Below are 12491 nucleotides of genomic sequence, written 5' to 3'. Positions count from 1 at the left end.
AGCGAGGGAGAGAGAGAGAGAGAGAGAGAGAGAGAGAGAGAGAGAAAGAGAGAGAGAGAGAGAGAGAGAGAGAGAGATGCGCCTTCTGCATCCTCGCTGTCTCTTGGACGAATGTACTACCGTTTTATTTTTCCTGCCTTTTTTTCTCCCCTTGTCCCTCCCCCCTAGAGCACGAGTCTCCCTGGTTGTGTTGTAGGCGCGCGTTATAAAGCGGAAAGCACCGTCATTCCCTTCAGATCGGGGCGCTCTGACTGCTGCGCGGCCAGCTATCAGACAGTCAGGACCTGAACCTGCTCACTATGACCCTGCTGCTCCCTTTACCTGGATTAACTCTCTAGTAACCACTGTCGCCCCCACTCTTTCAACGTCACCCCAACCCGCTGCAGCAGCTCCAGCCTCACCGGCTTCTCCGTCCTGTCCCGAGTCTTCAACTCTCAGCTCTGTTCTCCGGTCATGGGGTGCGTTATTTACTTTTTGCCTGAGCAGCTGAGGGGCTTTATCGTGCTGTGAGGTGGATACCAGCTGGATTTATGTTCGTCAAAGCCCCAACTACCAGCCCAGGGAAATGAGTGGAAGTTTGAAGTCCGGGAGGATGCAAGTGACGTGTTGGTGCGCCGTGTTCCTCCTGACGCCTGCACTTTTCTTGGTGAGTCCGATTCTGCTCATCCTTTACTTTTGCTCAACTTTTCTATACTTCGCTACGTCGTGACATAAAGCCTTAAAGTCCTGTTACTTGTCCTTATTCACCGACTGAGAGGACTTTTCCTTGTTCAACTATGCGAACGCATTTCCACCGCGTCTGGAAACACGCGACAGTTTGGGGATTCGGCCATGTGGTTTAGAGCTTAAAATGTTTCCGTGTAAAGGCTGTAATCAAACTTTACCTGCGCACTTTTGTATAATTGTTTGGCAGTAAAAGCACCAGGTGGGCCTTTCATATGCGCTATACCGGTGAGAGCATCTCTTTTACACGGAAAATGGTCACAAATACCTGATATTAATGTGGAAGATTTCGAAATACTTTGTTGTTTTAATAATAATAATAAAAAAATCTCGTGCCTGATCTGCAGACACGTGCAGTGAAACCGTCTCACGGGGGCGCCCTAACATACCAAAACTCCATGTCACAGTCAGGTTGCCTGTCACATCCTGAACAGCCGGTTAGACTGGAAACCAGCGACACTAGTTGGAGCTTGATTTGGCTGAGTATTTTATCTGGTAAATATAAAAAATATATATAAATTATGGTAAATATGCTTTTCTATGTATCTAAACTCACGTCCGTGTTTAAAACTGATTCCTTTCAAAATAATGAAAGCTAAAAACAGCCACAAACTGCAAGAAGATTTTAAACACTAATTCTTCATTGAACTAAATTTCTTCATTCTGAAATGTTCTCATAAAAAATACACAGTTCCCTTTCATTGTTATTATTATTAGTTTCGGTTAAGTCTCATTTAGAAATTGACACAGGAGTTGAGTTTTCCTGTGAGATTCTACTATTCTGATACAACCAAAAGCTAATTTTACTTTACGGCCCCGTTTCTGCACAAACGACTAGAATAACTGATATAAGTAGGATTAAACAGATTTAACTTTTAAAATTGTCATTCTACTTCTGATCTCATAAAATCATGAAATATCAGGCCCCAAAACAAAATTTAAATCCTACTCTTTTTCTAATTAGACACACACCTAAAATATTCATTATTTTCAGGGTTTATTTAAATTGAATTGTATAATTCATTAAAGTATATACAGGTTACATATCAGCCTGTTTCAAATCTAAACAAATTTATCAGCTGATAGATTTCAGTTCACTGTCAACAGGTGTTATCCCTTAAAAATCTGAATTAATTTAACTAATGAGATTAATATGAATAAAATGTTATTGCATGTAGTTATTACACACACTGATATTTCAGTAACTCTCTTTAATGAAATTTCAAACATTATGTATAAGTGGGTATGAATCTTTTTGTGGCTTTATTCTAGACTGTATCCGCACTTGGTTTAGTATGTAAATGTATGTGATTTCTTCATTTACCTAAATAACTAGCATACAAATAAAACACAGCTGGTGGATGTGGAGCTGTCCAAGGTGCTGAAAGTATATCCAAAACCAATTAGAATTATGGAGCCATAACTGTAATAATAAAAGGCCTAACTATAATTATATTTTTTAAATGAAAATGTACAATTTAAATTGACTTTTGAAATAGAAAATTCACATTTAAAGCTTGTATTGTTTGACCTATGTTTGACACAATTCTGTGCTTGTCACATTTTTTGTCAGCATAGTCCAAATTTTGGGCACCCTTTTGCCTCCTGAAATATTTCTCCTTCGATCCCTATGTCCTATTTCTGAATTTAATTCTATGGTTTGATGTCATTTCTTAATAAAACATTAAACAGAACTGAGAATTTGATGCAGAATTCCCATTCTGTCGAGGGAAAGGTAGTTTTTTTTTTTTTTAAACAGTGTGCCCTGCTATGATGACAATTCACTCTCCAATAAATCCTTTTCGCTGTGTTTGAGTTGAAATGCGTAGCTGGAATAACACAGACACGCGCGCGCACACACACACACACACACACACACACACACACACACACACACACACACACACACACACACACACACACACACACAAAGCAATCCCGCCTAGAGTATAAATGGAGCTTATTGTGCAGCCCGTTAACAGTCAGCCTTATCCACAGCAGTGGGGATTAGAGCTGAACTTTGATGGTTTTATTTTGTGTTAAAGGCTCTTGTCTCAGTTTAAGCCTCTTGTCTGAGAGCCGCGCCTTGACCCCGATAACAACGCAGCCCAGGTAGACAACTATACAGTATACATGACAGAGCGGGACCATCACTTATGGCTCTCCTATTTAATAAACACGCTTGTTATTATTACTGGGCACCAGAATTGTATATAGGATGATTAGGATTTTTGTTCCACATTTATTTTAGTGCAATGTTTATAATTTATTTCAGAGCAGTTTCTATGTAGAAAATGTTAAAGGTTTTGTGTTAATTTTGTCTTATTATTTTACTGTTGTACACATCCTCGGTGTAACATTTTGTAATCTGTAATTAAACTGTATTTAATTGGAATTGTTGAATACTTGTGTTTCTCTCTTTAACATTGTAACATTCTGTTGTAAGGATCATACTATATTAAGCACCTTGAGATGACTTGTGTTGTGATTTGACACTATATAATAAAAAAGATCAAATTTGATTTGATTTAATTTACATAGATATTATCATATTCAATTCAATTTTATTCATTTAAATTTTATTTATATTGTGCTACATTAAAAAACAAGTCAACTCAGTCATCTAAACAAATTAAGGTCCTTATAAAATAACATTATAACATTATAGACAGGAACACAATGTCATACCATATTGCATTTATTGATTTAAAAAAGATTGTTTTTACTGATTTTTTTTTTTTTTGCATAAATAGCACAGTTGTTTAAAATGTTATTTTAGTTTTATATATTTTAATCATCGTTTGTTGTTCACGTCATATGCATACTTCTGTTATACAACGAGAATCACTGAATTTGCCATTTTGTATGTTATAGTGGTCCTCTTTATCTGCTGCAACATTATTTTTCTTTTAATTTTCTCATTGTTGTATTATTATTTGCAGTGAAATAAGATGTCATCTTATCAGTTTGTTTTGTTGCTATCATCATGAACTCAGACGTCAGGGGGGATTTAAGGATTTGAGTCTCTGACGATAGTGTTAAAAAATTGCAGATTGGGCCTCAGTACAGCATTTTGTCAGGCAGACAGGTCTCTCAGGTTGCTAGCTACCACCAGCACAATAACCACCACCCCCATAACCCCCTCCTCCCTCCTCTTTCCCCTGAGACTAACAGATGCAGCGGTCCCACTGGCAACAGTCATAGCAGTCACATTAAAGTGTTATTATCAAACAGTGCAAATGAGGCCTGCAGTGTCAAGCAGTCTGCACAGTGGGGAGGAAAGAAAATCCCACTGAGATCACTAGAGCACAGCTCACACAGTGTGAACACCCCATCACCAGCACCACCCCTCCTCAACCCCCCAGCTCCCATCTCACCACAATCCTCCTCAGTCTACACACCTCTACATTAGCTGATAATAGTAAGAAAAGCAATATGTTTTCTTTAAGTTGTTTGAAGCTGAAATCAGGATGAGGCCAGTATTAATTTGATGATATAGCAAAGACATTTGTGCAAATTCCCACATGCTGTGAGACTACACACATCTGCATTTGGACAAGGGCATTCTATGGCTATTAAGTAAGAGCTGATGAGTGTGAGGAGTGTGATGTTTTATTTCAGTCCAAATGTCGACAAAGTGAACATTTCCCTCAGTTCCTTGTTCAACCTTTGTGCTACTTAGCTTTTAAAGCAGCATGGAGGCGTCACTTAAGAGTTGTCAAAGCTCGGCTGCTGGAAAGAGCAGAGTACAAAAGGACTGAGAGTTCAATCTCCGAGAACGATTCCTCCACCGCTGCTCCCACCAACACTGTCTCATGGCCTAAGCTTCGCTCAGCTACATCGCTCAGTGGAATTTACCGGCCTTCGCTCATTGACAATTGCCAACAGCAACAAACACACGTGTGTATATATATCAGGGGTTTGCAGAGCCGAGGTCCATGAGGAGGTTTGACTTGGTCTTAAAGAGGTTCTGTGTTTTGAGATCTTTAGAAGGTTTCATGGGAAGTTTGGAGTGCTTATTCAGATAGTATGTATGATTTCGTGGATGCATGAAGAGGTTATAGATGTTCTTCAGCGTATTCTTGTCCCAGTAATAGAGCAGGTCATTTCCAGCAAGATTTGACCAGTTGATTGTAAAAAAAAGGTATATGAATTAGTATTTTGATGCAATATTTCACTTTTGTTGCTTGTATTTTCCCTTTAACAATAACACTGTTTGTTTATTCATAGCTGGAAAAAAGAAAGAAATGTTCCCATTTTGCTGGATTGGTAGAATAATGTAGATTTATTTGTGTTCTTTGACAAGAAATAAGCCCCCTCAGATCCCCCCCTCCCTCCACGTGTATTCTGACAGACAGAGAATGAATTATGGCGTATAAGAATGAGTATAAAGGACATGATCTCTCACTGGCTTCCCAGCCACAAACACAAGTATGTATATTTTCTTAATTTTTTACTTGAAGTGATTTCTACTGACATGAAGAAATTGATTATATTTTTGCAGAATTCTATTTATTGTTGAACACTAAACTGAACAGTAAAACTAACAAATTTAAGATTCAAAGTGTTGTATGTCAGTAAAATATTAAAATAAAATAAGACACAATTCCATCACAAAATTGTGTTAGGTAAAGGACAAAGTCAGATAAAAGAAAAATGTTAACTCTAAATTCAAGTTGGAGAACTATTTCAAGATGGGGACGATCTCTGAGAGAGAACTATAGAGTGGATACATTAGTTAATTAGTTATTAGTTCATTGCAAATTTTCTGATATTGGCATAAATATCAGTCCATCATCAAGAGAAAACAGTTAAAGAAATACCTGTGGTACTGTAATTGTGTTGTCATTCCATAGTTTATCCACCAGAGAGCACTGAAAAGTGTAAACTTTTAATAACCTTTAATAAGCACAAATATGGGATCATTATCAAAATGTTTTTTTTCTATGGGCTGAAATATCAAAATATCCTGAACTTGCAAATGCAGGTTTTGTTATTGGCTTTAAACATAAAGTATCAGGCAGGTTTAAATGCATGTTTGGACATATTTTACATAGAGCTTCAACTAATGATTGTTTAGTCATTCATATACACAAATATATACATATCATATATACAACTAAGAGACCAATTAGTTGATTATTAAATGACAGAAAATCTTGAAAAAAAAATGTCAGAGCCATGACATTCAATTAAATGTGCAATCAGCAGTCCACAGATATTCAGACTAAATAAAAAATAATAAAAAAAAAAAAAGCAGAGTTAATAATTGCATTTAAAAAGTTGCAATCAGAAAATGTTATAAAAACTAATAGAAACTTCAAAAATAACAGAAATGATTATTCAATTTTAAGAATATTTCCTGATTAATTTATTATTGTTTTACTAGTTCATTAATCTACACTTTCTATGCTCGTAGTTATGAAATGCTTTGTGTGCTCCTGGATGTTTATTTACCTGTTTGTTTAAAGTTTTGTTTTACAAAAGAAACCAAATCTGTAATTTAGAATTTAAAAACAAGGAAGTCACCGAAGATAAGCATTTCTTAATATATGGAATGATGTCTCAAATTTAATTATCATTGAAACCGCTTGTGTGGAGCTGACCTTTGACCTCCGTTCAGAGCGTGTGTGCTTTGAGGCAGGCAGATTAATGATGTAGAACTTTGAATTGACACGTCAAGGTGACTCGGTGTTGTTGTAGAGCTTCATATTACATGAACTGTACCCTCTGTGATCCTGGGAGTCCTGGGCTGTCTGATCTGAGCTCAGCCTCCCCAGGCGGCTGCATGCTCCCACAAACAGCCAAAACAACACTTGACCTTGGTGTTTGGCCATAAAGTGAATGATAATAGCACCTACTGTGGCGTCTGGAATCCGCACTACAGGCTCCTAGTTATTTTTTGTCTCTGCGTGCATCACGACTATTCAGAAGCAGAGGGGGGCAAAGGAGGGACGCTCTGCCGCGGATTTGGATCTTTGATGGTGTTAAATTGGAGAGGAATCTAACTTAAATATTCACAGAACAGCCATTCAGTCGAATTTGCTACCACAGGAGACTTGAATGTCCTGGATGTGTGTGTGTGTGTGTGTGTGTGTGTGTGTGTGTGTGTGTGTGTGTGTGTGTGTGTGTGTGTGTGTGTGTGTGTGTGTGTGTGTGTGTGTGTGTGTGTGTGGTATGTTTGAGATGGTCAGACTCTGTGATTAATGACTACGGCCTCTATTCTTCCCTCCACGCCCTGCTCCAGATTTTCAATCGCATTCCCAGTTCAGAGGTCAAAGCTGGATCTGATCGTTGAAAGGCGTTGTTCTTAGAAAATCCAGCCTCCCTTGTGCCCTGAGTTTGATCCTGAGGGAAACTTCACCCCCCTCGCTTCCCTCTCCACACAGAGCAGTCCTTTCATGGCGAAGCATGCAACACCTCGATAGCAGCACTTTGAAGTAGACCAGGGAGGGAAGTGTATCTGAAGGAAGGAAGCGACTCACCTCGTCCAGCCGGCTTTATATCTCCAGGTATTCCTGGGACTCCAGAGGTTGCCGTGTGCTCGGCTTGTCACAGCTGTGGTCCTCGAGCAGACCTCTGCAGCATCAAACTGAAATCTAGATCCACATGAGATGATTCAGCCGTTCTGATGGTTTTCAGACCCCTGCTTCCATCTCTTTCCTGACTTTTCCTGTTTCATGTGGTTCAACATTTAAAAGCAACACAAATAGTAGAGTGGCACCGAAGGAAGTTGCTACACTGTTTTCACGAGTGTTTAAAGATGCATTTCCAGAGACTTTTATGTTATCTTTGAAGCAAATAACTATGTGAAAAGAGGTTGTAACTACTGTATATGTAATATGAAATTTGTGTGGTAATTCATCCAGAGATTTTCTCCTCGGCTTTAATGAAATCCTTTAACATTTTTCAGATACTTTTTTTGGTTTTACAAACCACAGCTTTACTTAAATACTAAATGCATACTCAATTTTGGTGATTTTAGTATTTCAAATTTCCCGTCATTGTGGTTTAAAATGGATGAAATGTTGCAAACAATTTACCATCAAAAGCATGAATGAAACTGAACAACAAATCACCAGGTTCCATTCTCTACAAATCAAAGTTTAATAGCAGAAAGGGTGTGCATAAAAGTTACTTTACAATTTTCCTGTTGTGTTGACAATAAGCTAAACATTCCAAAATGCTGAGTATTATTATCGAACATGTGTATGAGTGTGTGTAATGGCTTCGCTGGTGACCGGGTCCATTTGACACATTTGGTCTGATCAGAGTCTGGCTTTCCCTCACTGTTTCCTGTCCAGTAACGCCTCATTAAATCTGCTCCACAGCTTTTCTCACATACTTCTCGCTGTAACATTTTGCCAGCTTCATTTTTTTCTTAGTTTGTTCCATTTTTATATTTTTTTCCTCAATCTGAAATGTCTAGTTCCACACATGTCCTTTGTACGACAATAATGCAAATGTTTTGGGCAGCATTTTTGTCCTTGTAAGATAGTTGTGATTGTGGTGCGTTCCCTGTTTTAATGAAAGACATACTAAAACTAAGCAACAGGTAATAACATTTTACAGGTGAAAGGTATCTTACACAATTTTACTGTTCCAAGAGCATTAATTGCAGAATAACATTGGTTATAGCTAACTACCATTTGTATAATTTAAAACATTTTATTTTTATTTTTATAAAGTAAAATGTATTGTCTCTGATGCTTTTAATTTAAGACTGGTTTAAAACTATCTGTAACTGTTACACTGCAAGTCTTCACAACCCTGATACATTGATACATATATATATAAGTATATGAAAAAAAAAAAAAAAAAGGTTTATAAAACCTGAATTATGAGTACTGTAAAACAGTTATGGAATCTTTGAACTTTAATGTTTGTTTTAGTTTTAATTGAGTCCTTATTTATTTCCAAAATCATAAAATGGATGACATTTTACATTGCAGTAGAAGATACTTCTTAAAAACATATTATGGAAATAAATACTGTTATAAAAGAAGATTTGAAAATGCAAAAACTGATTTTTAATTTAACCAAGTGTCTATTGTCATTGATAATGTTTAATCATTATTATCAATAATGGCGGGTCCTCCTGTCCGCATGCTGAAGTATCAAGACACTGAACCCTCCGTTGCTTGTCATGGCAGGCGAGCACCTTGCATGGTTTGTGAATGTGTGTGAGTGGGTGAATTGGAAACAGTGTAAAATGCTTTGAGACCACTAAGGTGATAAATCGCTCTGTAAATGCAGACCATTTACCATTTATGGGAAAGCACAACCAAAAATAATTGTACCAAGACAAGTGTATAAATATTCTGAATTGCATATCCTGATTATTGTAAAAATAAAATAAATCAATAATCAATGTTTATGGGCAAGTACTTTTGCTTCTCCTAATTTGTGACTTTGCCGTCATACTTCACTGAGTGGGAAAAATGTATGCATGTATGTTATGTGTTCACCGAAAGCTTTCCATGGATACATGGATCGAGTACTTATTCACTTATCGAGTACAAAACTGTGTAACAGTACCCAGTGAGATAAAAGAATGCAGAAATATCTTCTGTAGTTAGGTGACAACATCAACTGAGAGTTGTATAGAAAGATGAATACAATTACAATGAAATACTGAAGACATTTTTGGATGAGGCTTTTTTCAAAATGCATTGATCTATGGAAAGGATTTACTGAAATGAGGGAAATTAGGAAAAAATATCATATATACCTTGTTAAAAATCTACAAAACTTATAGTCCCATTTTTTTTTTACATTTCATTTACATTTACATTTCAATTAACATATTTTTAAGATGTAAATTTTTGAGGGATTTTGAAATTCTTTGTTTTCTGAAATTATCTTTTTCCTGTCTTGAAGGTTAAAATGAAAACGAATGGTGTCATGACCCATAAAATCTGTACATTGAGGAGATAAGTGTTTCATTTTTAGTTGCTCAGGCTGAGTTTATTCATTAACTGTGGCAAAAAGACACTATGCTTGTGTGATATAATGGCTGGATAAAATGGCATTGCAGACAATGGATTTGGAGCTGTGATGGATTACCTCGCTTTCTAACCTGATGATGGGCTCGACTGACCAGTGAAACAGAGCAGGCTGAGATACTGTGCTCCTCAGGGAGGCAGGAGGGGGAGGAAAAGGTGGTGGAAATCGTGGAGTGTGTGTGTGTGTGTGTGTGTGTGTGTGTGTGTGTGTGTGTGTGTGTGTGTGTGTGTGTGTGTGTGTGAGAAAATGCTTCCCTTCGCTGCTCTAGCAGTGATGGATCTGCCATCAGAGCTCACGTCTGTTGCACAGTCCGACAGTCATGGCCCCCATTGATGGGAATTACCAGCCATGTCCGTTATCTTCTACTTTAGATCTTTCCATCCTGTTAGGTCACAGTGACTGGCCATGCGGGTGCTGTTGCTCCGCTCCAGAGACATGTATGGATGACTTATAAAAAAAAAAAAAAAAAATCAATGAGTGATGATGTGAGCTCTCCAAACCAGGGTTTAGACCCATATTGACAATATTGGACTTGTCCTGTCTTAAAGAAATCAAGTGAAATGTGGGACAGTGTAAAACATTCAATGAACCCTGCTTCGCCCTGTCTCAACAACTGTTAAAGAGTTATTTTCGTCTGAGCTCTACTGAAGAGTTTTACTATGAAATGCTCTGAGAGCTGTTTCAGTAGGTTTTCTAATCTACGATTTATCAAATCCTTGAGCTAAATACTGGATATTTATAACATTTTGAGCTGAAAAAACACCATGTTGGAAAACTTAAAAAAAAAAAATCCATTCAAAAATTGCAACGCTGTTATCTGTTATCTGAGAAGCTATAATGTCTCCCTGTATCGTAATATTATCAGCCAATATTTCCTCTTAAAATAGTCCAGTCAGATGGAAGTGTTCACCTTTAACATGCCATTTCCCCCATTCATTATACAAATTGTGAGTTCAGAGGACCGCTCTCACTAGCCCTGCTGTATTTATCCTCCTAACATTGAGTGTAATTGGTCTCATGACATTAAATACATTTTAGCACAAACTAAGCTTTGATGTCATGGTAATTAATGCTGCAGACCAAACCAACATGGAGGCATTTTTATCCAGACCCAAGTCTTCCAACAGTATCAGTTCTAATTCTATTAGCAACACTCGAGTTACACCTGAGTTCCATCTCATTCGGCAACTTCATTGATATAAATATATTTTTACAGACAGTGTCCACTTGCTATTAATGTGAATGGAGTGTCATATAAATAGACTTCCCTCTGCAACCTAATGAATTAGCCTTTAAAAAAGATTGGGATCCACACCTGAAGATGATAAGCTCGTGATTCCTTTAATGTAAAATAAGTGTTTTCTTATTTTAGGACACTAAGCATATCCCTTGCCTGGACCATCCACAATTTCCTAAACTGCTAACTCCATGCGTAAAGTTTTCTTTAGGTCCAGGCACAAATTGACTGGTATGCAAACAGTGGTTCAATCATTTTTGACTATACGTTCACGCTGATCTTTTCCCTAAGGGGCTTTAAAGCTGTGTGAAATCATGCTACTTCCATAGACAGGAATCCTAATTTCCCTGGTCACCAGAGATCCTTATGTAAACAAAGATATAATAAGTCTCTTACTGTCCTTTCATATGACTTGTTGCAGCATTTAATTTCTCTGAAAACTGGTTCAAAATTTCTCTCTAAACTCCACCCCCTCTGATGATACCGCAAAACTTTTAAATTGGTGAGCTGGTGAGACCACATGGTGAGAGTTACACCCCTAGGAGAAAGCACTACCTGACAGACTGAATTCAAGGGAAAACAGGCTCCTAAAATTAATTTACTGGCAGCAATCTGCCTGGAATCCCAAATATGAATAAATTAACCACTTACAATAACCTTCCAAAAATATGATTGTCTGGCTTAAGACTTGAATGAATTTTTCTAAATGACTATTTCTTGCAACATGTTATATAAAAAGCCTCATATTTTATCAGTTATTCAGTGTAGTTAATGGAAGTAGGCTGATTCGTGGAACATCGCAACAAGGGTGTGTTGGTAGAGATACGTTAATAACGTAATGCATTTTTGGTGCAATTTTTGGGGTGAAATCACACGTTTCGTTTAGTGAGCAAGAACATGTACATAAACACAACCTTTCCAAAATCCCACAGACAAGTTTGATGTTCTATTACATAAATGCTTAGAATAAAAACTAATTTGAATGCAACTGATTCAGTTAAGCTGACTCTTTACTACTGAAGTGAATGTGAATTATGCAGTTGGCACGCGTGATGCCAATCTCAGCCATGAAATACAAAAAGGTACTCGGGTTAACTAAATTAATGAATGAATTACAATGAAATTACACATAAAGGGGTAACAATTCAAAAGCCTTTTAACAAACTCATCTGGTTTTGTCATCTAGCCAGCTATGCAAGGCCACGGAAGTTCGTACTGTGTCTGCTTAGGCTGTTTAATTAATGTTCTGATTAATGACTGCGACGTCCCGAAAATGTACATCTTTTACAAAACAACACTTTTGATATCCTTGGATGAAAACGGCTTGAAAACTCCTCTATGTTCACCATCTAGTTTCTAACTATGTCTGTTATTTATTGCTAAGCAGATAGCACAGTCCTCACGGATGTATAATAACTATAACTAAATTGGTTACTTTTCCCAGAAAACTGCTGAGCTGGGTCATAATAACGGTTTACCACTATGGTACATGTTTGCTGTTAATCATATTCATTTAACCATTTGA

General features: G+C 37.3%; 1 protein-coding gene across 1 annotated transcript in view; it reads left to right on the top strand.

Annotated features, from left to right (window-relative positions):
* The first annotated feature begins 184 nt into the window (after positions 1–184).
* nxph1 (neurexophilin 1) overlaps positions 185–12491 on the top strand; it is a 53046-nt gene continuing 40739 nt past the window's right edge. The window contains exon 1 of the mRNA XM_069176361.1: positions 185–646. Within this exon, the coding sequence (XP_069032462.1) occupies positions 566–646 (81 nt within the window). The 5' untranslated portion in view covers positions 185–565. The remainder of the gene's footprint in view (positions 647–12491) is intronic.

The sequence above is a fragment of the Embiotoca jacksoni genome, unplaced genomic scaffold (genome assembly GCF_022577435.1).
Source record: "Embiotoca jacksoni isolate LCO1_2020_lvr unplaced genomic scaffold, fEmbJac1.0.p SCAF_7, whole genome shotgun sequence".
In the NCBI taxonomy this organism is placed as follows: Eukaryota; Metazoa; Chordata; class Actinopteri; family Embiotocidae; genus Embiotoca; species Embiotoca jacksoni.
This window is presented reverse-complemented; position numbering and strand designations above follow the sequence as displayed.